Source organism: Magnolia sinica, chromosome 13, assembly GCF_029962835.1.
Source record: "Magnolia sinica isolate HGM2019 chromosome 13, MsV1, whole genome shotgun sequence".
NCBI lineage: Eukaryota > Viridiplantae > Streptophyta > Magnoliopsida > Magnoliales > Magnoliaceae > Magnolia > Magnolia sinica.
The window spans coordinates 7,586,537-7,613,928 of NC_080585.1; the positions used below are offsets into that span (position 1 = coordinate 7,586,537).

Consider the following 27,392-nt stretch of genomic DNA (forward strand, 5'->3'; position numbering starts at 1 on the left):
TCCTAGTAAAAATTCATAAATCTTGCATCCCGTAACTAGGGGTGTACATCGGTTGAGATCAAATGGCCTGTTATAGTAAAAATTCGTAAATCTTGCATCCCGTAACTAAGGGTGTACATTCGGTCCTGCTCAGTCACCAGGCACACCCAGCTCGAACTCGGCTCGGCTCGGTGACCGAGCCAGCATCTCCAGCTCGGCTCAGCTCGATCAGCAATTGGACCAGTTCGAGCCCGTTTCAAGCTTTCGAGCTTTTGCAGGTGTTTTACCATCCGATATTGAAAATGTGATCATACCATGTCCTGAATCCGCTAACGATCTTCTTCACCAAGTATGAACTGCAGCTTCACGTGTATTAGACCACCACCTTCAGGTGGAAACAAATCATCCCACAAACCCTTCTGAACCACCGACATGGTTGCAACATCTGCCAAAGCGGGCCACTCCACGTTTATCCCCTCCATCCATCAAGAAATCCCAAGTGGACCAATCCAGCAAGCAATTCAAGACAGAAAAAAAATTCACAATAAATCCAAGGAATAAAACCTGTTCGAGATATCTCATTCCCCTCTGCGTCGCAAAGCGTAACAATTAGGTTGTCCCGGAGGGTCGTTAAGGGCTGCACCTTAGAACTAACATCTATCAAGATAACTAACATCTATCAAGATAGAAACTAACACAACGCAATTCACCGAAAGTGCGAAGTAACAGTAGATGCACGAATTCAAAGAAGCAAGCGCCCAATGACATCGCCCACCAATCAGTAACCTTGCGGGCAGTAGTAGAAGGATGGATGAATTTACCAGTCGGATTCGCTCGGGCGTAGGTCTGGGACGAGCAGGGGCCAGGGAGAGAGGGAGCAGGGAGAGGGGCAGCACTCGGTTGTGTATTTTGAAAAGAGGGAAAGGGATTTCATACCGAGTTGATCCGAGTCCAGTCGAACTGCGGTCAGCTCGAACTCATTTTCGAGCCGTAAAAAACGGCTCGGCCAGGATCGAACTTAGTTTCGAGTGAAGCTGAGTCGAGCTTTTTCGAGCCAAGTCAAGCGAGTTGACCGAGCTGGCTCGGTTCATGTACACCCCTACCCGTAACGATACAAGATTTTGAAGTTTCAATGCACTGAAGGTCTCTCCCTCTCTCTCTCTCAATGGGACGTCACCAGCAACACCTGCCCCAGGGATTTTCTTTTCCGAATTAAATAAAACATCTTCTGAATTAAATAACACATCTGACTTAGAATGAGAAGAGTAGCACTGATACTCTCTCTCTCTCTCTCTCTCTCTCTCTCTCTCAATGGGACGTCACCAGCAACACCTGCCCTCCGAATTAAATAAAACATCTTCTGAATTAAATAACACATCTGTCTTTGAATGAGAAGAATAGCACTGATACACTGATGGACCACGACGATCCATACTCAATCACATATCAATCTTTTAACATGAACCGTTCAAACTGTCAGAAACACCGTCGATGCGTTATAATCCAGAAATCACACTGAAAGGTTGATCTTCACCATCCAATTATGTCCATCACAAAAACAGTTAAAATGAAAGACATCCAATTGTTTAGACTGACAAAAATGTCCACTAATCAGAGGTTAGGATCATCTAATCTAACTTTTGGTCATATGCACCATTTACGGTGGGACGTATTCTGATCAAAATAAATCTGTGGCACATGTATGCTGGCTATGTGAACATATATGGATTGATGTACCCTGCCAGCTTCTTAAACAATTCCTCTAGTATTACAGTTGACAAACTCCTGGTTGCAGCTCCAAAGAGATCAATGGCGGTAACTGTCGAAGCCAAAGTACCATCGGCCTTGCAGAAGACCACAACATTCCATGTGTTGGGCATGTGCTGCAGTTCAGAGGCAGCGATCATACACAAGATACTGAATCCTCTGCCAGGAATTGAGAATGTCTCTGTCAATGTTTCGGCAAAAACTGCAACTATTGTCCATGATCCCACCTTAATTCCAGCTTCTCAGATAGGTCCACTGATCTCGTGCTTTTGTTGTTGTGGTTGTATTAGTAGTATTAGTAGTATTTGTAGTTTTAAGTAGTAGTAGTTGTTATTGTTGTTGGAGCAATCGGAACCATTTATCTAGTGGACCATCATGAGGATGGAGGCTAAAAATCACACTGATGGAACTATGTTAACTGTCTATTTAGTGGTTTTGTATATTGACAGTTAGGCAATGGTTGAGAAAAAAAAAAACAAGCAATATTAGGATTCGATGAGCTAGAATTGCATCGATCGATAGGATTGACAAATCACCATGAATTTTGGGCTAAGCCAGTCCATCTGTTATCCCACCAGGTCAATGATTCTGATCATTGTAGATGTTTATCACATGTATGGTGGATATGAGCAGGCTGACATACTTTAACTGACTACTGTTCTTGTTTATATTGGAATATTCAGTGAACTCTCTGAACGATGCGAGATTGAATGCTGAAATTCGAGAGCTTGGACAATTTAAGACCAGAAAGCTGTCGTGGCCCAGCACAAACACTCTATGCTCCGGGGCTTTGATGGTCGTGGCCCTGTTTGGTTACATCTATCCTCCACTGAAATGGGTTGCCCTGGCTGCAATTGCTGTTGGAATTCCTAACATGTTGCTTCGATCAGTAACTGCTCTTCGGCGCTGCATGCTGGATATTAATGTCCTCATGGTGATCGCAGGTCAGTGATCATTTCATTGTAAAATCAAAGTTTGCTTAATCTCATCACAGGGAAGAAAGAGGAAGTATATGATTCTGTGCAATTCTAGACCATTGATCTGATGGTTCCCAAAATGGATGGACAATGCAACTAAAATCTAAATTGGAACATCCTAGTATCCAGTCTTTCGTCTTATTTTATTTGAATGTGGACTGTTGTTGTATTTATTTTCTCAATCATCAACTAGTAAACTCCGATCAAAGGGTTAGGAGCTTAGAATTGTCATGTGGAGATCTCTGGGGTATGGGCCATCCACAGGTCTGTCAGACTAATGATCCAGATCACTGAATCATGGGCCCAATTCTATAGACAGAAAACATGAGGATAATGAGCATGTAATTCACTGGGAAAAATGTTAAGTACATGTTTCATAAGATTAGATTTAGAACAAGGTTTCATCAAGATCAAAGGATTCAAAAGCATGACTGAGATCGAATGCAACATTTTTGTAGTTTCTGGAGCTGTCGCTCTTGGAGATTACCTTGAAGGAGCATCCGTCGTCTTCCTCTTCACATTAGCCGGGTGGCTCGAAACCAAGTCCACAGAAAAGGTAAAAATGCATTTGTATGCTGTGCTGATTTTGAATTGGGTGTGCGTTCTGATGTACGCCAAAATCACTTGCAGAATCTAATATTTTCTCATTTTGGAGGGTGTAGGAAAACAGAACAACATCAACAGGACTTAAAAAAGTTTTTTGTGTCCTGCATTTCACACCATGCCTTTCTAGGCACATCCAAATGTATCTTCAATCTGTTCTTGAAAGCTATGTTGGTTATTCCCAACATGGAGTGATTTTCATGTGATGTTTTCAGGCCCGAGCTTCATTGGAGTCACTCATGGAGTTGGCACCTCGAACTGCAGTTATTGCAGAAACGGGGGAGAGAATACCTGTGAAAGATATCAGGCTGCATACAGTGATTTCAGTTAAGGCCGGAGAGTGCATCGCCGTTGATGGAGTGGTGGCGGCTGGGCAGGCTGCTGTCGATGAAAGTAGCTTGACGGGAGAATTCATGCCTGTCGATAAGGAGATTGGTTCAAAAGTATGGGCTGGAACCATGGTCCTCACAGGTGGAGAATGGAGAGTTCTGTTTCTTTTCTTTTTCCTATTGTGGTATTGGTATCTTCGTTTGATCTCTATGCTCGGCATTTTAAAGGGTTCATAAACGTGCGGACGGAAGCGCTAGAAGAGGATTCGGCAGTTGCTAGGATGGTGAAGCTTGTGGAAGATGCACAGAATCAATGCTCGCGCATGGAGCTGTTCATAGAACGCTTTGCCAAGTATTATACACCAGGTGTGACAGCTTCTCCTTTCTTATAGATTCTGATTTGGGTTTCCTGGTAACACCGTCGACTTTGAAATTTTCAATCTATTTCAAATGGGTAGTTTTCATTGTTAATCTACAGCTCGTTCTTCCATGAACAAACAAAATAACAATTTTCAGCCGCTCTGCAGAAACATTTTAGAGCACACTCCAGAATGCAGACTAATTCATTGGAGTGGAATTGTGGTTTACTGCATTTGGGATTGTTGTGTTTTAGAAAAGATTCATCATACTAAAAAAACTGTCTTCACCATACAATCAGGTGTTGTCTTGATAGCTGCCGGCCTCGCAGTTATACCATGGGCATTGGGTCTGCATGATTTTCAACAGTGGATCTATATTGCACTTGTTCTCCTCGTGGTGGCATGTCCATGTGCGCTAGTGATCTCCACGCCAATTGCCACAGCATGTGGTTTGTCAGCTGCTGCCAAGATGGGTCTCCTAGTCAAGGGCGGAAACTACTTTGAGGTGTTAGCGAAAATAAAAACCATAGCATTCGACAAGACTGGGACATTAACCCAAGGAAAATTCGCAGTCACAGATATGCAGTGCATTGAATCACAGACCGATTCCAACCAAATGCTATATTGGTAAGACAGAATGCTGTTGGCTTAGCTTGTGACAGTTGCAAGTCCGTCTGCTTTCTAAATAGAGAACTGATCAACTACAGATGCCTGCACCACTAATAGTGGTACAAGGTTTTCTAGCCATTGGATGCATTAAAATAATTACTTTTTCTCTCCCAAATTAATCGATCCAGTGGCTAAAAAAACCCTATACCACTAGTAGTGGTACAGTCACCTGTAGGCGATCAGTTCTCTTTTAAATAATCATGGTCGTCCACGATACATGTGGCATACAGGTACAGTAATTCAGACCATTCATTTAGTGAGGTCCACTGTGGATTGAACATACCTCAGAAAACTCAATGGGATGAACTTCACTATTTGAGTTTGCCCTCCAAATTTCAACTGCTAACGTATTTGTTTTAGCCCTCAAATTGATGTCCCCCATTAGATGGTGTTATTGTTTGAACGGTATATTTTTCAGGGCGTGCTCCACTTGCTACCTGCCCTGTGATTTGGACAGTCTAGATTGATTTACATGTACACTACATCTATGGCATATAAAAACCACGGTGAATGCAAACAGTCTTGCCAGTCAAGGTTGCACATGCACTTATGCTTTCGGTTAAAAATCAGAAACCATTTTGTTTCTCCAGGATCTCGAGTCTAGAGAATCAGTCAAGCCACCCCATGGCGACATCCCTGGTCACATACGCCAGGCTCCATGGCATTGAACCGGCAACCGAGGTACAAAATTTCGAGAGCATTCCAGGAGAAGGGATATATGGTCTTGTAAATAATCACATAATTCAGATTGGAAATGCACGGCTAGCCCAACGCAATGGGTGGATGAAAGAGGGTAACCACGACACCCGTTTTCAAAATCATGAAGAATCCCAAGATTGGCCCTCATATTCAGTCGAAATTTCTAATTCTTGCTATAAATTACAGGTCAATGCCATATCAATGAAGCAGGAGTCATGGTTGGATATGTGGGGGTGGACGGACGCCTTGTTGGGTTCTTCTGCCTAGCAGACCAAATACGCAGCGAAGCAATAGCAGCAGTCCAGGAACTGCAGGTAAGAGAGGGAAGGATGATATGAATTCAACTCTAGTTTCCATATCCATCTGGGAATTTCCTATCTGGTTGGACAGAACTCTTAATTACTTATCTGATATGTTTCAGAAACTAGGGATCCAAGTGATCATCCTAACCGGAGACTCTAATGCCACAGCGGAACTGATCGGACAGCAGGTGAGAATCCAAATGCAGGTATTCTGATTGTAAGTTAGGATTGGCCGATCGCTGCTGAAAAGCAGCAGAGATTTCTCTTAGATTAAATGCTCTGAAAATCGATTTATATCCTTGTATAGACAAACTCAAATGCTCTGAAAATCGATTTATATCCTTAGATTACAAGCAGAAAAGAGAGAATTAATCCCATGTCAGACGCAGATAGTAAGAGACTAATTTTTAGGAAATAAAGGATAAGAAGAAATCTTAAAAGTAATCAATAATACATCACACATCCAAAGACGCATAGAGAATATGGAAAACTCAAATGCTCTGAAAATCGACTTGGACATTAGATTGTAGATTCTAAGATTCTCATTTTAGGAAATAAATAACTAATAAGAAATCTTAAAGGTATCAATAATGCACAGCATATCCTCCTGTGCAATATCCGATCATCAATCAAGACTATATGATCAGTACTCCCTACCTTGGATTGCTGATGACCGAAAGTTCATTCTGAAGAAATTATCTTAACCATACAATCAGCTGGATTCCTAGCCATTGAAAGTGATCTTTGCCTTTCCTGACTGTCCATTTATACGCTCTTCTTTATTGGACAGTCAGTCCAATCAGGCCATTGAAAATGAGACCCACAAGGGAAATAGTCCAGATGGATATGGTGGGTTCCACCTGCATGATAGGGACAGAACAGACACCCGTATGAGATGTACTGGATCCTTCCCACTTCAAACAAGAACCTAGCGGAATTTTGGCAACATTCAATAGTCAAACCACCTATTAATAAAAGGGGAATTAGAAGATATATTCATAATTCAAGTCTTCAGTTACTGCAAGTGCGGCCCTCAGTGATCCAGACCATTGTTCTGTTGGGCACCACCATGGTGGGCCATGAAAGTCTGTGTGGAAGAGTGGGCCGTCAAGATCTGACAGTCTACACGATATGGGACCTCCACAAAGTTGAGGATGGAAGGTCCAGATATAGTGATCCACCTAACCACTACTAGAGTAGATGGGTCCAATCACCACTCTGATTCTACAGTATAGATGGCCTCGGATTACAACCTATGGCTTACATTGTTCGGAGGACAAGATAGCTGGACAAATATTAATCTCTCAATTTTCTCTTTTTGCTCTTGTTGTTGCTCGATTACACATGCTCAGTGGACCAGATTTATTTGACCACCCTAGCAGATGGATTAGATCTTGCACCTAATTGTATTAAATAATTTCCCATGTAAAATCATCCTCTGCTTTTCTTTCTCAGATTGGAAACGTAAGGGTTGAGTCAGGTCTGGCGCCAGCGGAGAAAGTGAAAAGGGTCGCCGAGCTCAAGAAAGAGGGCAGCCCAACAGCTATGGTGGGTGACGGAATCAACGACGCACCAGCTCTTGCAGCTGCAGACCTGGGGATAGCAATGGGTGTAGCAGGGTCAGCAGTGGCAATAGAAACAGCCGATGTAGCACTGATGTCAAACGATCTCCGGAAGATACCAGAAGCGGTGAAGTTAGCAAGGGAATGCATGAGGAAGGTATACCAGAATGTGGGCTTCTCGTTGGGAGTGAAAGCAGTGTTCTTAGGCTTGGCATTTGCAGGAGTTGCATCGTTGTGGGCAGCTGTGTTTGCAGACATGGGAACATGTCTGCTGGTCATCTTCAACAGCATGCTGCTCTTACGACAGAGGAAGATGGAGCAGCAGCAGAATGTAAGAATCAGTGGTTCGAGTTCAAAATCGGAGAGGGAGGATGACTTGCTTGAACCTCTGCTATCATTAGAAGAGGGTGGAGAAAGGGAGGAGAATGAGAGTTCATGTTGTAGGAAAGGTTGTTGTGGGGAGAAGCGCACTGCAGGATCTGCTTGAATTGGCCTTGGATATTGGCTGGTGTGCTCTTACAAGGAATTTGGTATAGACCCATTCCATGGTTAGCGAACATATGCAGGGACACGATCTCATGTTAAACACCCAAAGCAGAATTTCATTCCTAGTGAAATGCAGGACGATCAGATGGTGATGGGAACTTTCTAAGAGGTGGCAGGATTAAGCAGGTCCCTGTTTCTAAGATCAGAGATAAGATTCACCTATGGTGAACTTCTGCTAGGGGTGTTCCGCACTGGATCCCTGTCCACATCAATGATGCCTTTCATAAAAAATAAATAAACAAGAAATTATTATTATTATTATTATTTTGAAAGATGAGAGTTTTTTTGAAGCAAGAAAGATTACAAAAAAGAACCTACAAAGAACAGAAAAAGACGAAGGGAAGGGTCCAATCCCTAAAGAGGGACTAACACCCTCAAGAAAACCCCAACCGAAGACATTCTAAGATTCTGAAAGCATCGATTGTTTCTTTTAGCCCATGCAGCCCACAAGACAACCAAGGGAAGGGTTCTCCATTTTATTTTTCCTAGAATTCATCCTAGCTCCGCATGCCAATGATAGAATAGCTCATCCACATAATCAGGCATTGCCCATGATACTCCAGCCAAACGAAGGACATTCCACCAAATGTCCTAAGAAGAGCAGTGAATAAAAAGATGATCCACTGTTTCCTCCGTTCCTAGATAGAGAAGACACATTTGTGATGGATAATCCTCTTTTTCTCAAGTTGCCAATCGCCAGAACTCTATTCCGGCCCACCAGCCACCTGAACGCTGCAACCTTGGGAGGCACCCTGTAAGACCACAGAGGGCCCATGTGGCAAGTAGCTGAAGAGATCACCAAAGCTAAAATGGATCAATAGAGCAATCTAACAGAGAAGAGGCCAGAACCCACAATCAACCAGCGAAGGATGTCTTCTAAGTTAGGAGGGGGCGAAAACCTGCAGGCGAGCAAGCAGAAGAATAAATTCCTAAATTTCTGATTCAAACAGGTTCCTACGAAAAGGGGGAAGCCAAACACATCCCCCTGCATCCTCCACAAAACAATCACACACTAAAATATTTGGATTTAGACTAACAGCCAAAAGAGTTGGAAAAGATTCGGCTAGGGTGGGAGCATCGCACCAAAGACCCAACCAAAATCTTATTCTCATGCCATTGCCAAGAGAGGGAGACCGTATCAAAAACAATCGGAGCCATCCTAGCTATGCCTTTCCAAATAGAGGAAGATGGATAGAGGGAAGTGTCTTTAATCCACCACCCTTGGAGAGAGACGCCATATTTTGCCACTATGATCCAACGCCACAAACTGTCAATTTAATTTCCAAATCTCGATATCCATTTATCAAGGAGGGCTTTGTTCACAACTTCAAGGTTTCTAATATCCGCGCCCCCTTCACTGTAGGGAGTGCAAACCTCATTCCAAATCAGAATGAGAATTTCATAGCTGCACAACTACCTTGCCATATAAAGTGCCTTCTAAGTTTGTCAATCTTAAGGATGACAGACTTCAGACAGAATAAAGAATAAAAAAGTATATAAACAAATTGGAGAGAGAAGTCTTTATCAAATTTAATCTGCCACCCAAATACAGTAAGTTGAGTTTCCAGCTAGAGAGCTTCCGTTCCATTCTTTCGATAATCTTATCCCAATGAAACAAAGGAGGTTTACCATTGCACAAGTGCAATCCTAGATAAAGAGTGGGGAGAGAGCTCATCGTACAACCAAAAGAAACATCAAGAGAAAAAGATACCTCAGGGGCCAAATTAATCCCAAATTACTCACTTTTGGAGAGACATAACTTTCAAACCTGAAACTATCTTAAACCAACAGATTATCATACTCAAAAAAGTAACTATATTTTCATCAGCTTCACAAAAGAGAAGCGTACCATCAGCAACTGTAAAAGCGCTATAGGAAAAACAAAATTTTCCACAGAGAAACCTCTAAATAGGCCCACCTCCTATCCCCTAGATAGCATACTACTTCATGCTTCCATAACTAGAACAGAGAGGTCAGGGGACAACGACTCGCCTTGCCTGATGCCCTTAGAAGCCTTAAAATATCTAAAGAGAGATCCATTAGTTAAAACAGAAAATTTGTGAGAAGAAATGCATATTCTTATCGAAGTCTTTCACTTAAAACCAAAACTCATCATCTCAAGCATATAATCAAGAAAAGACCAGTCAACATGGTCATAAGCCTTTCCAAGATCCAACTTTATATAGAATCTCTGATTTTCACACTCGAGAGCAAAAGTACAAACATTCATTGGCTATCAATACACAATCAAGAATGTCTTCCTTCCACAAAGGCAAATTAGAATAGGGAAATAACCTTTGAGACAAGTCCTAAGCCTTTGGATCAACACTTTGGACAGAATTTTATATGGATTACCAAGAAAACTAATAGGTCAAAAATCTTTTGAGTTCTAGGCTCCTTCCAGTTTGGGGATTAGGGCTAGGAAGGTGCTGCCCATTTTGTTAGCCAAACATTTATGTTCAAAAAATTCTTCAATAAAACAAAAAAGATCTACCTTCCATAATTCCCAAAATGATTGGAAGGAGATTAGTGGAAACCCGTTCGGCCCAAGAGCTTTATCCCTCCATAATCCCCCATCCTGCTTTTTTAACCTCTTATATTTCAACAGGTCTTTCTAGAGCTGTACACGAACCGAGTTAGCTCGGTTAGCTCGACTTGACTTGAAAAAAGCTCGATTCAACTCAGTTCGAAACTAAGTTCGAGCCGAGTCGAGCTTATTTTTTGAACTTGAAAAAATTTTGAGCCGGGTTCGAGCTTGCCCGAGCTCGACCCGACTCGGATCAAACCCCAACTCAAATCAAACCAGTTCGGTGACTCAATTATTTTGATATTGATGTTGCTCAGCAAGTGTTTGATGAAATGACTCAACGAAGTGTGAGCTGGTGGCGATGACAGTATGGATACACTTGTATCTTGATTTTTATGTTGCCTACCGAGTGTCTGATGAAATACCTGTAAACTGATGCTGCTGTTTTACATTCCGTGAGAAATTGAAGGTGCACGCCATGTGTTTGAGAAAATGCCACACAGGCTCGATCTTGGCTCGAACTTAGCTCGAACTGGCCCGAGCTGCTGACCAAACCGAGTCGAGCTGGCCAGTCAGGCTCGAGGACCAAGCCGAGTTCGAGCTGTGATCAGCTAGTGGCCGCACAGCTCGACTCGGTTCGACTCGTGTACACCTCTAGGTCTTTCTAATGCCATCAGCTTTATCCCTCCATAATCCCCCACCCTTCTTTTTTAACCTCTTATACTTCATCGGGTCTTTCTAATGCCATCACATCATCATCTGAAATTGATCGAAAAGGCAGATCATCGATTCAAGAATGAGCCACTTCATCCGTAAGATTGATGCCTTGAATGAAATAAAATGAGATGTGAAGATGTCTTTGTAAGAACCTTCTTGTATGAATAAAACATATAAGAAAACCATCCAAACACGTGAGTCCCTTCCCAAATGAAGTACCCCATGAGTACAAAAGAGAAAGTCTTCCCAAAGCCCATTGATTTAATTTACAGAAGAGGTTCTGAAATTTACATTCTCCCCATATGCCCAATCTCAAAAGAAAGCAGCTTCGGTTCACCAAAAGATAAATATAACAAAAAAAAACCCAAAAAAAAGAAAAGCTACCTACTTGAAAATCACAGCTCTCTATCCACCCATGCAGCTCTTTCTGTTCTTTCAGTACTGGAGTTCTTTGAGGTGACGGGCTCTAAGAAATCAGGAGTCCAACGGTGCAGTTCTTGTCGATGATGACTCACCCAAGGACACAGAAGCCAATGACGATGCCCAGACTCGAGCATTCTTGGCCCCATTCTGAAAGTTTCCTGTCTTGCACAGCCTTAGCTTGCTCCATGCCCTCTTCATGTTGACGACATGGAGAACACGCTCCAACAGCTGACTAGTTTCTCCAAAGATGCCAAGGTTTGGATGCCAACCATAAGAAACCCAAACGGCTATAATACGTGATAACATCCCTGGGAAGAAGTAGAGGAGTGCCTTTAAGCAGACAAACAGTAGAGAAAATACTAGGTAGGGCTCCCTTCTTAAGATCTCCCTTGGAGAGCCATCCCATAGATGAAGGGATTTCTGACTTCCCAAGCTGCCAGATTGATCGTCCTTGAAATATTCCATCGGTTCAAGACCTAGATCAAAAACAGTCAAAGACACCGTGTTATTTGAATTATGAGGAAAGCGACAACATCCAACCCAGCACTTGGCTTGTGGATCTTGCTCATCAGAAAGTGCATAGTTTGCTAACACAAGATTTTCTGGATGTGGGACCATAGTTGGGGATCGAAGTCATTGATCCATTGGGCCTTGCCTTGGATAAGAACTTCCCAGAATCACCAAGATCAAAAGGTTCCAAGCAATCTGACTGTTAGGCCTTTTCTCATTGAATCTGAATGGTTAATAAAATTTTCTTATTAGCCATCAAATTATGGGCCATTGATTGAATAGTTGTAATCTACAAACAAAGTTTTTGAATCCTCCCTATCCATAGAGGGGAGGGTCAAATCAAAGGTTTTGATCACCGATCTATCACCCTACATGTATGGAATCCTGCAGATCAGCAACCATCAACAGTGTACTTGCTAATGAGCACGGCCTATTACCCCTTCCTGGTCAGCACATTAAACTGTACATGTGGCCCATCTTTTGGTTTTCCAAATCATTCATACGGTGGAGTCGATGGTGGATGACAGGTGCTGCAAAAAATCTCCCTGGCACCGATCATAACTATGCAGTTGTGCCCATTGAAATGTGGCCCATTAGTTATCACTGACCAATTTCATCAGTTGGCCGCTATCATCTGAAAAGGGGAGGCCCATCCCATGATGGGGCCTACCAGATGAATGGCTTGAGTTAGCAAAAGTCAGGCCCCATCTGTAAGACCGCCTAAAATATTGAGTCAAGAAAACCTGGTCCAGGAAAAGTATACCTGTAACCCTTTTGTAGAAGAGTATGAGGGAGCTGAGATCTTTTGAACCATAATGGCGCATCCTCAAGGTCCGATTCGCTATCAATATGGCAGGCAAACTGTGAACTCCATATCTTGAAAATACACTGCATATGGGGCAGGAAACGGGTGAGTGGTTTACAATACAGTTAAACAATAACAACAACAGAAGAAAAAAAAAAATGGAGTAAAGAGTATGCTTAAGCATCCTCACACTGGCATGACTGAAGATTCTTCAACCACCAAGTGTGTGATTTGAGGAAACATGGAACTGAGCACGTCAAAGGTAGATCGAGCACTGCGTGAGAAAGGACACCAGGAAGCATAGAAGAGGACAGAGGTATATGCACTCCTCTGGTCAGAGGTGGTCAAAGCTCTGTCAAGGGACTCTCCATCCACCTTCGAAGAGAACAATGACATCAGATCTCCTTTTGTACTCGATAACCAGCAAAGGAAATGCAAACTCATAGCAAGCCTTTGATCTTTTGGATACTCAAGGCACAGTTAGGTGGGGTTTCGGAATATTAAATACCTTGGAATTTCATTTCCGAGGAATCCTTTTCCCCATTTGCAGGAAAAAAAAAATGGCATACAAGGCATTAAATCAATTTCCGATGCAAGGAAGCAAGCCAACAACAGTCTCATTTAAGTTTCCAAATTTTTTTCCATGAAAAATCTCGCTCCAAAACAAACAAACAGCAGTATTAATTTCAGAATCCACAGATTTCAATTTCCACAGTACTCGTTACTTTTCCATATCCACCTTTTACTTTGCCTCCCATCCAAACACAGCCTTAAGGCAGACCAAGCTAAAGACACCTCTTAGACATGATATTGGGACATGCTGTTAGGTCCTAAGACCATAAAGTAAACGAGTACCTCGGTAGCCAACCTATTTTCAGTATGGTTCATGTTCTTAATGCACACTAACAACTCATGCTGTTAATATAAATGAAATATTTAAGCATTTATCTTTATTGAGAAAAAATGCATCTCTAAACGAAAGAGTTCAGAAAAATTATTCTGCTGAAAGTCGGATTCATCCTGACTTGTCTAACATTAATAATCGGCTTCCCAACGAGAATATGGAAAAGAGAATCAGTCAGCTATCTAAAACATAAGTTCATGATGAACAGTGTAGTCAAAGGTGTTCCAGGTGCAAGCCTAGGCGTTTTGGCCCTGTTGTGCATTGCCTGGACCCAGGGCGAGACTTTACCTCAGGCGTGCACCTAACACCTAGGACTTGAAGCCGGCAGGGGGTGCCTAAAGCACCTGCAGCTTTTTACATATGGGTGGTACCTCATACGTGCGATTTTTATTTTTTTTTTCCTTTGTGTGTGTGTGCGTATCTTACCACCTAATAAGGGTGCGAATAGACAAGAAAGATATTTTAAACCCAATTTCAACAACTTTTCTCATTTCTTTTGGAGATTAAAACTTGAGGTATTCTTTCCCAAATTTCAACAACATTTCTGATTTCTTTTTTTCTTCTTGATTTCTTTCTTGAAAGCAATTTTACGTTTTGTTGGTTCCATACAAGAGATTTAAGGTGAATCGGGATTTTGGGGGAATTGGAAAATTTAGGTTCGAGGATTTGGGAATATTGAAAAATTGGATTACAGGGTTTTGAAAATTTTAGGGATTTGGGGAAAATTTATGGTTGGGATTTGGGGACATTAAGAAATTAAGATTTAGAATTGGAAATTTGGGGGGGAATTTGGGGATATGGGGCTTTGGGCTAAGAGGAACTGAATGGTATTATTGACTTTGATGATTTTAAAAAATAAAAATAAACCCATCTTATATCTATAAATAACTAGATATTAATAACTTTCTATATAAAATTTTAAAAAAAAATATAATGATTGCGCTTTGGAATCTAGGCATGTGCCTAGGCAGGCATAGGCATTTCATGGGCTACGGGGGCAGGTGTGCCTGCCGCCTTTAACTACGCTGACAATAAAAAACATGGTGAGACAAGTCTGGTCAAACTATAATTGCAGCAACAGGTTCAAATATGATAGCTGGGTAGTGTCCATTTCAAATATTAGCAAGTATAAACAGCTAGGTAGCAAAACCAGGAGAACCACTAGTTAGAAGGATGATGCAATTAAGTGCTAAAATAGCCTTTTTGGTAATCTTGAGAATTCAAATTTCAAATGAAATACAACTTGGGTGCTCCTTGGAAGAATTAAAGATTGTGTAAAGCATAATGTCGATTGAACTCTTTGTCGAATGCAATACCGCAAATGTAATATTGTGGAATTCAAGAAGAATCATGCCCATGAAAGTTTGCAACTTAGCCTGTATCACCAATGGAATTTTGATGTCTATCGGCATTAGAGATCTTCTTGAGTCAAATCACATGCAAGGGTAATAAGATAACCAGAACTATTGGTAAAGGACCATCTAAACCTGCTTTACATATTAAAAAGGCTCTCCACAGTTGCCTCTTTGTTCAAAAATAAAGTCATTATTTTCAAGAGAATAAATGAAAGAGGTCTCTGTAATATTACAGGGACAAACCATAGGAAGGAGCCAAGTAGTGTAAATTATGATTCTTTTCATTTTCTTTCCTACAAGTTGAAAGGCAACCATCCTCGCAATTGCTAATCTGCATCTTTCTAAGACAATGAATATAAGAGAGTGAATACCTCATCTGGAGGTTACACATGCTAAATCCATCAAAATAGAACTTCCCTATTGATTGAGAACAATGTAGCCAAGAGTAACCACATATGCACGCACACATGCAAGCATGTAACCCACATAAAGAAAGTACTGGTTCCAGAGCTGCAAGCAGGGTCTGAGAGTTCACACCAAGTAATCAGAGTAAATTGGACAATTTTCTGGATTGCCAAAAATCAGCTTCAGCTCCATCCTGACAGTAAGAAACTACCTATCAGATGTCTGCAGCACTGATGCAGAATCCCAAACAGTTGTGGAACCAGCAAAATTTGGATGAACCAGTTTTGTTACCAAGAAGTTGTGGTCAAAATTCTGCGAATGGAATTGATCTGGTCAACAAAGTTTACATACTGCTTGTTGAAGACAGCATGATGTTATCATAGGCCAGGCCCCTTTTTATTGTTTTCTCGTTTAAGCAGGTTCCTTTGGGGTTTATTTCAAATTTTGCTAATAACTTTAAAATGTGGGATATTTTTGGGTTCAATTGGTTAAGGGTCAGTTTATTCATTTTGAGCCAGGGTAACGTTACCCTTGCGATACCGGTTTAAAAGAAAAGAAAACTCACCAGTATCGGCTCCATAATGGCCTGTTATGGGGCCACTATGGGGCCATTTTTATGATAACGGCTGTTACAGCCCTGTAATGCATAAAGATTCCCACCATTACCGCTAGGGGTGTACACAAACCAGGCTAGCCCGGTTAGCTCGCTCGACCCGGCCCGAAAAAGCCCGACTCGGCCTGACCAGGAACTGAGTTCGGGTCAGGACGGGCCAATTTTCTAGGCCCGAAACTGTGTTCAGGCTGAGTTCGGATACGTCCCAGTTCGGCCCGACCCGGTCGGGTGTGTGTGTGTGTGTGTGTGTATATATATAACCTAGCCCTACCCATCCCTTTTCCCTTTCTGAGATCGCCCGACGCCAGCAACAATGCCTAACCCCACCAAACCCTCCTCTCTCTCTCCCTACACGACGGCCCGACCCCACCAAATCTCTCTCTCTCTCTCTCTCTCTCTCTCTCTCTCTCTCTCTCTCTCTCTCTCTCTCGTCCGACCAGCGGGCGGACGCTGTCCAACCAGGTGACCACAGTCCGGTGCCCTACTCGACGCTCTCACGGTCTCACCTCTCTAATCTCGCTCTCTCTCGTCCGACCAGCGGGCGGAAGCCGTCCGACCAAGGTATGATCTCTCTCTCTCTCTCTCTCTCTCTCTCTCTCTCTCTCTCTCTCTCTCTCTCTCTCAAATGGATACAAATTTTTCTTCTTTTTTTTGAATGGGTTTTGTGCAATTTATTGAATGGATTTGATTTATGTTATTTGGATAGAAATAGGTTGTTGAGTTTGATGGGATTGATAGAATGGTTATTTATGGGTTTGAATCTCTATTACATATAAGCAGAGCTATGGTTAAGGCAATCTGAACTATTTATCTCGTGGGTCCTGTTGCAAATGGCATGCTCTTGAAACATATAAGGTCCTTTGTGAAATTGTGACTAGTGTGGATTGAGTGTGGATTGCTAATCACGTTTGTTGCAGTGATTGACTATGGATTGCTCTTGAAAAAAGTTCATTCTTCAAATTATTTCTCTTAATGTGGCCCACTTGAACTATGGATGGGCCTGAGTTTTCAGACTATAGGCTTAACTTTTGGTGTGGCATTAGGTCAATCGGACCTTGATGAGGGGAAAACAAAAATATTAGCTTTATCTAAAACTCCTATAACTCTATAGAAGTTATAAAAAAAAAAAATAAGTGTCCAATCCCACTGTTCCTTGTGGTGTAGACCACTTGAGCTCTGCTTGTCTAAAATGAGCTGGCAAAATGGATGAATGGTGTGTATAAAACAAATACATAAAGGTGGGCCCCAATACTCATGTGTATGGTACGTACTCATATGCCTCAGGAGCACTGCATTTTTGTGCTTCCAAATTCTTAAACATGTGTACGAGGATCTAAGTCAGGCATCCTATGGTTCCATCCTTTGATCAGCCTTTTATTAGAGTTACTGGACTATCTTAACCATCTAATAAAATAATCATTTCTTATTTTATGTCATGGAAACCACTAGAAGTAAATGAGGGGCAACATCAATGCATTATTGCGAATTAAAAGTGGTACCTATCTGTGGTGGTGGATTATGCCATGGAAACCACTAGAAGTTAATGATATAATCCTAGCCGATCAATAGCGTAGCGTTGTGGCCTCCTTAAGAATAGCAAAATGCATCTGTGAACATTGTTTCCTATGAAACTTCCCTCTTTAATGAAATATTGTGTGATTGGGAGCATATGGAAGGGGAGTAGACTATACAAATGTGGCACTCATCTACATGTAGTAGGACCCACATCGTGTAGCAATTGTAGGTGGAGAGTATGGCCAAAGTCAATTGATCAAGAAATCCTAGTCATCCAACCAAGAGTAGAAAGATGGTCAACACTCCATGTGCAAAATTAAAAAAAAACTTTACTATCATTGTTTCAGTCAAATCATTGGTCATGCCTTATTAATTGTGGGAACAAAATAGGCCTAGGTGATGTTTGATTATGTCAGTCTCATGTCATGTTGTAATAGGCCAAAACCACTTTCAAATATGCTCTACGTGGTTGGTTGAACATCACAGCATCAGAATCTCAACCCATTGGCCACACCAGCTTTGTCAAATGTATGTAAATGTAGTAAAATTATAATATATCCTCTCTCTCTCATGAACTTGTAAATTGTAATGGGACGCGGATTACCTGCCAAAGCTCTTCCCATAAACTTGCCGTAAGGTTCAAAACTGGCCCGAACTCGAAGGTTCGAAACTGGCCCAAACTCAGCCCGAACTCGCCCGATTGCTGCCAAGCCGGGTTCGGGCTGGAGATGTTGGCCCGGTGACCAGGCCGGGCCGGGTTCGGGCCTGGTGCGGCTGTTGAACGGGCCTGGACGGGCTGAGGCCAGTTCGACTCGGCCTGACCCGTGTACACCCCTAATTACCGCCACATAACAGCTGTACATAACCGTAAAAAATAATAATAATAATACCTTATTTCACTTATAAATTTAAAATTATTATCAGAATTAAATTTTAGTTCTAGTTCAAATTCTACAGCCTGTCCACCCTCAACTGTGGCTGGTTGCAAAAGCCTGGGTATAAATAGGACGGTTGATGTCTAGTGGGCAGCCAATTGTAGAATTTTTGCCGATTTATCATTTAAAAGCCAACTCCAAATGTTAGGAGAAATGCTAAGATGGTGATGATGAGTAGAATTAGAGTTTAGGTCATATAAGACCTCATTATGCGGCTCTACTGGTAGTTTTCTGTTTTTGTTTTGTCTCATCCTTTTGAGAGCTGGTTGCCCCTTTTTAAGGATTATGAAGTCCTAGCATTTATTGTTGGGACCTTTCTCCATCATTAGCTGAATATTGTTTTTTGGACCAACAGAGCAGATTGCTGATTCTTCACCTTCTCCACATGTGATTGGCAAGGAACATGGCACCAGTGATTATTAGTAGTTGAAAATAACATATAAATTGCTGCATTTAGTTGAAGATTGTAGTATGTTGTGGAGTATTGGGTTGCTTTAGGGATCATTAACATAATTTGAGCAACCTAGTGAGGATTCTCTCCATTAGATTGCATTAAAGTGACAGTAAACAAACATATTCCAAATGTGGTATATAATCTAGAAGTTATCAAGGGTCAGTTATGAGAGAGTTGATAACCCCACGCAGAGCAGAAATACCAACCTGAAAAGCATGTGGAACATTTAGTGTTGTACAAGGTGGTCCCACAACGAAGATAAACAGGGGAAAATCCGGTTGGTCCAGTCTTCCAGTAGGGCACCCCTATACAAAAGGTATGGATGATTTAAATAAACTGCCAACAGTCCACACTAAACATATATGCATGGCTAGCCTCATAAGAGGACCAACCTGATTTTTTCATATGGTCATCTTCACAGTGAGGGCCACCACCTTAAGCACCGCTCAGACATTCCACCAACTTACTCATAACTTGAAGGCCACCTCTATATGCAGCACGCACATTCTGGGAGCACATCTACCCAGAGAACCTTTAAGTGAAATAAACAACCCAGTACTCTACAACATGGAAGTCAGCCATGTAATAACATGCCAAAATGCTGAAGTGAATAAATTGAAACAAAAAGACCGCAGACAATTAGACATTTCAAACACGGATGATGTTTTTGACAAGATCAGTTGAAACCTTTGACATCTTCATGCAAGTTAATTAATTTTCATACCCATTGCCCCATATATCCTTGGGTTGAAAAGTACATACAGTTCTAGCATCATTCCTTCAGGAAACCATGACATGCTCTGGTAAACATTAGCATTTAAGCGAACAGATTGGTATTCAGCCAGTAAGAAGTGCAAGAAAAGGGGTAAACTTTATAACAATACAACAGATAGCTCGAATGGTTTCCAGTTCACATAAGTCTTTGTGGGCCAATGCGATCAGACCATCAGAGGTAAATATGGCAGTTAAGATAGCTGGCAGTTCCCAAGGGTGGTTTCAAGGGGAGCAGGGTTTGTCATGTGGGAAGATGTTAGCAAGTCCGTATGTGCCCAAATGGGGGACGACAGAGATTTCAGAGATAGGGTCGGCCATATGATGTGCAATGGTGTTCGCTTCATGGTTGGTGTTGGTAACAGTGGGAAGACCCCTGGGTCAGAGACGAATCATACGATCCTCTAGCTACAACATCCTAGACAAAATTCTCTCTTTCTTGCTTGAAAGAAGGCCTCATTCAGGAGTTTCTTTGAGACAATTGCAGGGGTGATTGTTTGGAACATCGTTTTTCATCAGAAGTTGAAAATTGAGGAGATTAGTCACTTTGAAGATGTGATGGACAAGGTATTCCAAAACAGTTAGGTAATGGCCATTATGTAACTGTAACAGTGACAACGCACACATTACAGGCCCGTAACGACCGTAATCGCCGCTATGGAAAAAATGCCCCATAGTGGGCATTACAGGGTCAATTTTTATTTAAAGGCTGTAACAACCATCAACAGCCTGTATTGAACAGCTACAGTGGTGGGGCTGTTACGGCCACCATCACCATTATGGAATACCTTGGCGATGGGGATTCTTTGGGAAGTCCAAGGTCAATGCAAATGCTTAGGATCAAAAGATATGGACAAGGGATCCAAAGGGCTGTTTCTCATTGAAGTCTTTTTTTCCATCTGTTGCACTAGGGGATATGGAATTATCTCAAAACCCCCTTGCACCAAAGCACGGGCAACCAAATCCCTCACAAGTGGAAAGCCTTTGCTTGGACGGTGCAACAAGCAAGCAACTTTTTTTTTTGGAAGAAAAGGAATTTTGTCCTCATAACCATATGCTTCATGTGTTGGGAGCAAGGATTAAAATGGATGCATTGGATATCATATCATCCATGATCGATACCTGATACATACCTGACAATATGTCCAGGTTTCAGTAAAAAAAGTGATCCTAAAAACCCACAAAATGGAGTACAACATGCTAATAGACATTTCCTAAAAACCCACAGAAGCCTCCCTCTGGGCTTCTAACAGGTGAATCAGGAGGTTCTTGGTGTGGCTGACTTGTTTCATTGGGCACTAGAACCAATAAATGCGAGCAATGCGCATTGGTTTCAGAGAACCTTGGTTGGGGGGATGAGGCATCCTTAGACCACCTCTTCCTGCACTCTCCTTTTGTGAGGGAGATATGATACCACTTCTTGAAGTTTTTTGGCATGGCCTGGGTTTTTCATGGGAACTTCAAGAACTTCGATGTGGTCTTGGGGGGGCTTTTTCTCCCCAGGAGAACATTTTGCGGAAGATGCTTCCTCATGCTATAATGTAGGAGTGTGGAAAGCAAGTAAAGGAAGATTTTTCAAGAGCAAAGTAGTGCCAATATTAGAAGTAGACTTGCTTCATTAACAGGGAATTGTGCTATAATGAGACTGATTTTCATGATGTCTAGAAAAATGGAGCTTATCGGCATTTGGAACTTTTTGAAGAAAGACGAAATAGTGAACAACTTGTAGTATCCCAGTGCTATCCCTTGGGATGCGTTTTATGCCTTGTTCATCGTTTTCTAGGGATGAGTTTTATGCCTTGTTCATTGTTCTCTATTCTTATTGTTTTTGGTCTTTTAGGATGTGGACACAATTGCTTGCATCATGTTTTGAGGGATTAACAACAGGGTCACTCTTGCCGGTGTCATCAGTCTTTTATCTCCTTGTATAGCTTTTTCTCTTTTAATAGATCCGTGATTAATTTTCAAAAAGAAAAAAGAAACTTTTCCACGTAACTAAGTAAAAATCTTTCCACCAATAGGATGAAGACAGTATCCCCTTCTTTCTTCAAACACTGGCTTCAAAATTTCAAACAAAAAAACATCCAAGGTGCAACGGCAATCATCCACCACCATTCGGCTAAAATAGCAAAATTACATTTTCTCATACATTAGGCCTTAACCCTAATGCCCCAAACCACCTATGGTTTACAGAGTTCTCCCTATGACACTAGATACACACTTTACTTGTGATAAACCGTCAAATTGGAGATCACATTGAACTTCCTCTACTTTCTTCACAATTGAGTCTGAAATCCCATATGAAGATATAATAAATATGAAAAGTAGCTATCGTTGCTTTATCTGAGTGCTAATGTGTCCATTGACGGACTTAGATCACTCAGCAAAACAGCCAAGAAAGAGAAATTTCGGGGTCGTCACTAGCTCAATATCAAAGAGGAGCTAGAAACCTAAGTGATGGAGGCATGAACCAAAAAACTAAGTAGGAGAGGCAATAAAAGAATTATAGAAAGAAAAGAAAGATGATGTGGTGATTGTAAGTTCAGCTCCAATCCTAACTGTCCTCAGTTTGCACCGGAAGGTCTTCTTCCAATCTTCTCCTAACTTGAACCATTTGCACCAAAAGAAGAAATTGATGTAGTGATCTTAAGAGGTGTTGCTGCAATAAGGAGGTTAGTAGAGCCATTTCTCAAAGCCACATGGCTGAGATGTGCTCATTAGCCACACCCAAGCTAGAGATATATAAGGTCTCTGCATTTCAGGTACAATCCAATCCTCTGGTCTTGCCATCCAGTGCTGATGTGCTTGCACTTGACTTGAGAATTTTCAACTAGATGGAGTTTTGCTTGCAGAGTTCTGGCTAAATGCAGAAGAAGGCTCTTTGTGATGGTTTGTACATTTGAGCTTTGAGATCCCAGAGATGCCAGACCTGTTTTCTGATGGGGGGAATATTTATAGAAGATTGGGGTGGCAATTAGGTAAATGGAGAGAACCTTTGGGGTTTGATAAAGGGTAGAGTTTCTAGAAATATCTTACATTTGAATGAAGGGGATGACAATTGATGAGAGAAGGATAGGAAAATTACAACCATAGTTAGTTAGAGGGGTAAATTGAGGAATTAGAAGTGGCTTAAGGTAATTTAGATAGAGTTGATTCAAAAATGGAAGGAAATTGGGTTTGGGATTTGAATTGTCTGAGGGGCAATCTGGTAATTTCTTCTGAAATTCAGCAGGTAATTCACACAAACCCTCCAATTGCATGGGCCACAAAGCCTCACTGAAACATCGAATTGGAACAATCTAGGGCCAATTGGAAAGGTTGACAAATGGGCTTCAAGGTGGGCCCAATGATCACAACAATTAATCTTGCCGACTTGAAAATAGAACTTTGTGATAGCTGCAACCTCATTCGCAGGATAAGTATTCCCACCATGTAGAATACTTCACAAGATATCTGTGCCAAGAAAACTGTGCGGCGAGAAAAATCCCACCAACATAAAAGTTCATCAAAACCATGTGGAAAAAAATATGGTTGTGGGTTACAGAACATTCTCGCCAACATAAAACTCCATCAAAACCATGCAAAATGGGTGGGACCCACCCCTCCCACTACAATCCAACTGTGATGTGATGTGATGTTTTTGATGAACCTTGTTGGGGTTTGACAGCTTACGTGGGTTTAGGCTGGAATTTAGGATTGAGTTGAGGGTGAATTTAGGGTGAACTCACGTAGGCTTTGGGCAGGTTTTGGATTAGAGAATAGGTTAGAACCCTAGCAAAATTTCTGCACCCACACATTGGAACAAAACCAACATTCTAATTAAGGCTATTGCTCTAGGCCATACATGAAGTGGGGTGTCTACACAAAGCAACCAAGCCAGGAAGCAGCCTATTTGGAACAAATTGTCTCATTTCCTAGTGACGCAGCAACTAAAACATTCAACATTGTGCTTACAGTTCTAAATCAGAATGCAAAGAATCTCATTTCCATCCTCAGGATTCAAGAACTTCAAGGGTGAGATTCACATCATATCCTTCAAACACCTGAAGGTTCATGTATTCTGGATATGAACCATGTTGGATATGGTTCAGCCATGCCCTAATGTTTTACAGAAAAAAAAAAAAGTAAAAACGAGGTGAAGTAACAAAAAGTATAGAAAAACTAATAATATTTATTTGTATATATGATCTCATGTGGTGAACTTTGTTTTCTTTCTTTCATGCCTTAGTCAAGGAAGCAGCAAATCTTCACCCATAGATTGGAAAGTGAGGAAATGGAGCTACACAAGAATTGGCAGATGACAGCAAAAAATTTATTGAGAAGAGAAACGATTAAATGCATAAGATGGGATGCCCCTATATAGATACATTAGCCCTATCCCAATAACCTGAAATATTGGGGGCCTAGCCTCTCTAAAACCTAGAGCCATACATTTATCTGCCACCTAGACCCGTAACACAGCCTTGAGGAAAGGAAATCTCTGAGGGTCTAAAGAACTGCCACCCTTCACCACGTCAACACAGGGGTGGGGACTTCAGGGAGCACAGAGATGAACTGGAGGGTGTGGTGGGGGTCCCAATTCCCAAAAAAGACCAAGACAAGTGAATCATCCCTCCCCCCATCAAATGAGCATAAACAGGAAAAAAACTGCAAGAAGGAAACCATAGAAAAGTAAGTCGGTGAGGACAGAGGACAAGAGCTGAATCTGACTCTCTACGTTTTTGTTTGGACCCTCTGATTCAATTGAATTGCAATAAATAAACTCAATCAAGATGAAATGAAAAATGTTGGTGTTGTTCCATTTTAATTCAAAATTATGACTACATTAATGGTAAATTCATGTGTTTCAAGTTGGATTTTTCTATAAGCAATGCATTTCTATTGAAAGGAGAATAGATGTTACAATATCCACCAAGGCAGTGGATGAGACGAATTGATCAAGAGGGTTGGGCAAGGGACCTTCTTTTGCAAGGGAATCCCCCAACCATCTCACAACTCTCAGGAAATGCTTAAAAGATACATCAAGTAGCAACACAAAACATCTAATTCCGAATACAGTGAAACAAAATCCGCAAGGTTCCAAAACCTTCGAGGATGCTATCATGATTGAAAGTTTTGACTTTTGAGTCACCTTCCACAATTAGAGGCCAGGTAAAAGGATTCTTTGAAAAACTTTAACATGCCATAATGACCAAGATGCCAAGGTCTCCACTAGATCAGATCACCTTCCCCTAAAAGGGACCAGAAAAGTGTAACTTGATATTCCCCTTATCATCTAACGGAACTCCATCAATACCCAAAGCTTGCGGATTATTGATTGAACTTCCATCATTCTGAAGGGAGTGTAGTTAACCCCACAATCATCTTTCCTTGTGTACTGAATTTAACTTATTGAATTTCATCTTAATTGGGTAAATAGACCCTTTAATAATCCGACCAACTACAGCCCCATCTCCATAAAACTATGCATCATAGCATCAGCATCACAACAATAGTGCTATTTTCTTCATGTGCCTGGATTTCTTTCAAATAGCATAACGTCTTATGACTACTCTCCTAAGAAATATAAATAATAATAATAAACAAGAAAGCATCCTTAATGTTCCACCAAAGAAAAATAGGCAGGATCAAGAAACCCAAACTTCCAAAATCGAAAGCAACGAGAAAGTCATATAACTCGACAGAATTGAATTCAAATATTCTGGCGCAAGCAAAGTGAAAGAGAATCATGCAAGTACCTTTTGACTTTTCCTTGGAAACGCTTATTTGACAGAGAGAAAAAATAATAAAAGTCAATATTGCTCATCAACAACCCAATATCCATTTTCCTCTCTTCATTAAAAACCATCCAAATTCGAAAATATCCGGCCGGAAACACAATTCACGCAAAGTGCACGAGTTTTAAATTATATTCATGAAGAAATCACCCTTTTTTTTTCCAAAAAAGGCAGCCAATGGAATTTCATCATGAGAAATTCAAAACACAAATCAGGAATCCAAAATTCCTACCAATTCCTAAACGACCCAGAAGCAAAAGCATCCAATCAATTCATTTCTTACAACAACAACAAAATAAAAATAAAAATAAATAGCCATAGAAACAAGAAAATAACATAATCCGTTCATTCCCATTTGGAAAGAACGCAACTTCTGCCCATTGACCAAGGAATCGACACCGACCCAACAGCATTTGGATCGCGAGTTATAAAATAAAAGCGATTTCCAGAAAACACATCAAACCAAAAACAATAAAATCGAAAGAAAAACCAAAAAAGATGGCAAGAAATCGTACCTGTGCTGGCGGAGATGGGGGGATCGAAAGAGGGCATTGGGATTGGAGGGCAGTGATGAAGACAAGAGGCTGAGGATGGCAGAGGAAGGATGATGATGATGATGATGAGGCGAATCCAAGCGCGAAAATGGCAAAGATGCAGAGAAGGAGATTGAAGGATGCCATTGAAATTGGAAAACGAAGAGAAGAAGGGGGAAACTCTTTTTCTTTCACCTTTTTCTTTTGGGGTTTTTTGTTTTTCGTTCCTCTCTCCCTCTCTCTCTCACGCTCTCACCAAACCTGCCTTTGCAGCTCATACATACATGATACATCAGACCACAAAGAATACGGAGTTATATGATACTCTGGCTACGTGTGATACTTGATACTCATGCGCTTAAAAATGGTACACGTGGCATATATTGACTCAAATAAACCGACTAAATGCGGAACCCACTGTCAGTAATGACTTTTCTAAATCCTAACCCTTGATCCTTGGACAATTTTTTGTTGGAATCACACCATTAAATTTTCTTATGTTCAACCGTCTAATAAATGCTGAGCAATCTGATAATCAGATTTAACCAAAAATCGTAATGTTTTTAATTCACGATTAATCTAAGCTGCTAATAATATTTGTACGGTTTCGTTTAATTTGATAGCATGGCACGTATGCAATTTCTAAGTGCCTGCGTGTCAAAAATCACTTACTGCCAGAGTAACAAAGTTTTCCATGTAGAATATGCATTCGAGAGAGATTCTGACTCCAGAGGTCTCATCTTCAAGCACCAAACACAAACGCATCCGGCGTGCATACTTGTCACGCGTGCATGCTTGTCACGCGTGTAAGTGATCTGATACGTTCACCATAGTTTCGTCAGACGCGCAGATATCCTGGTCTAAAAATCAGGCCATCCTTATCATCAACATTGTGTCAACGCATGCATGATAAATGTTGACCGTTGGTTTCTAGCCCACTTGATAAATTTACGGGTGGATTTTGGATTAAAGATATTCACTATAGAAACACCCTTTGATTGTACAGGATTCCACACATGCGCCATTTTTGGCACGTTTGTTACGTTTGTGATTGCCGTTTGAAGATGAGGCGTCCGGACTTCGCATCCTTCACCGTACATGGCGAGAGCATTGCACATCATACCCATCCACATACTACCTCAACCCAAATCGTTCAAATGATGGGATCCACTGAGAATGGGGTAGATCTCGAAAATATATTTGGATTGAACCATCTTCAAATTACGATTATTTTTTCTTCCTAACATCTGGTCCGTTGATTGATTTTTCAGGCTAATGGACATCAAAAGAGTGGTTAGAATCCTTCTTCCAATTTCATTTGGATTTATACAGCATTCAAAGTGACACATCTGATTT

The 27,392-nt window shown here is 41.3% G+C and overlaps 2 protein-coding genes across 3 annotated transcripts; one reads left to right on the forward strand and one right to left on the reverse strand.

Annotated features, from left to right (window-relative positions):
• The first annotated feature begins 1,745 nt into the window (after positions 1-1,745).
• LOC131222634 (cadmium/zinc-transporting ATPase HMA2-like) lies at positions 1,746-7,898 on the forward strand. The gene is made up of 10 exons (XM_058217779.1): positions 1,746-1,996; positions 2,430-2,690; positions 3,182-3,279; positions 3,542-3,797; positions 3,884-4,021; positions 4,314-4,641; positions 5,274-5,476; positions 5,569-5,696; positions 5,804-5,872; positions 7,140-7,898. The coding sequence occupies exons 1-10, from the start codon at positions 1,789-1,791 to the stop codon at positions 7,731-7,733; spliced, it is 2,283 nt and encodes a 760-aa protein (XP_058073762.1). The 5' UTR covers positions 1,746-1,788; the 3' UTR covers positions 7,734-7,898.
• Positions 7,899-11,177: 3,279 nt separating this feature from the next.
• LOC131222635 (5'-adenylylsulfate reductase-like 7) lies at positions 11,178-26,259 on the reverse strand. Of its 2 annotated transcripts, none has more exons than XM_058217780.1 (4): positions 26,019-26,259; positions 12,965-13,149; positions 12,733-12,857; positions 11,178-11,935 (listed from the first exon to the last, which is right to left on the reverse strand). In XM_058217780.1, the coding sequence occupies exons 1-4, from the start codon at positions 26,181-26,183 to the stop codon at positions 11,511-11,513; spliced, it is 900 nt and encodes a 299-aa protein (XP_058073763.1). In that variant the 5' UTR covers positions 26,184-26,259; the 3' UTR covers positions 11,178-11,510. The 2 variants fall into 2 exon arrangements, with proteins under 2 accessions (XP_058073763.1, XP_058073764.1); XM_058217781.1 differs by lacking the exon at positions 26,019-26,259 and adding an exon at positions 15,277-15,606.
• Between the last annotated feature and the right edge of the window lie 1,133 nt (positions 26,260-27,392).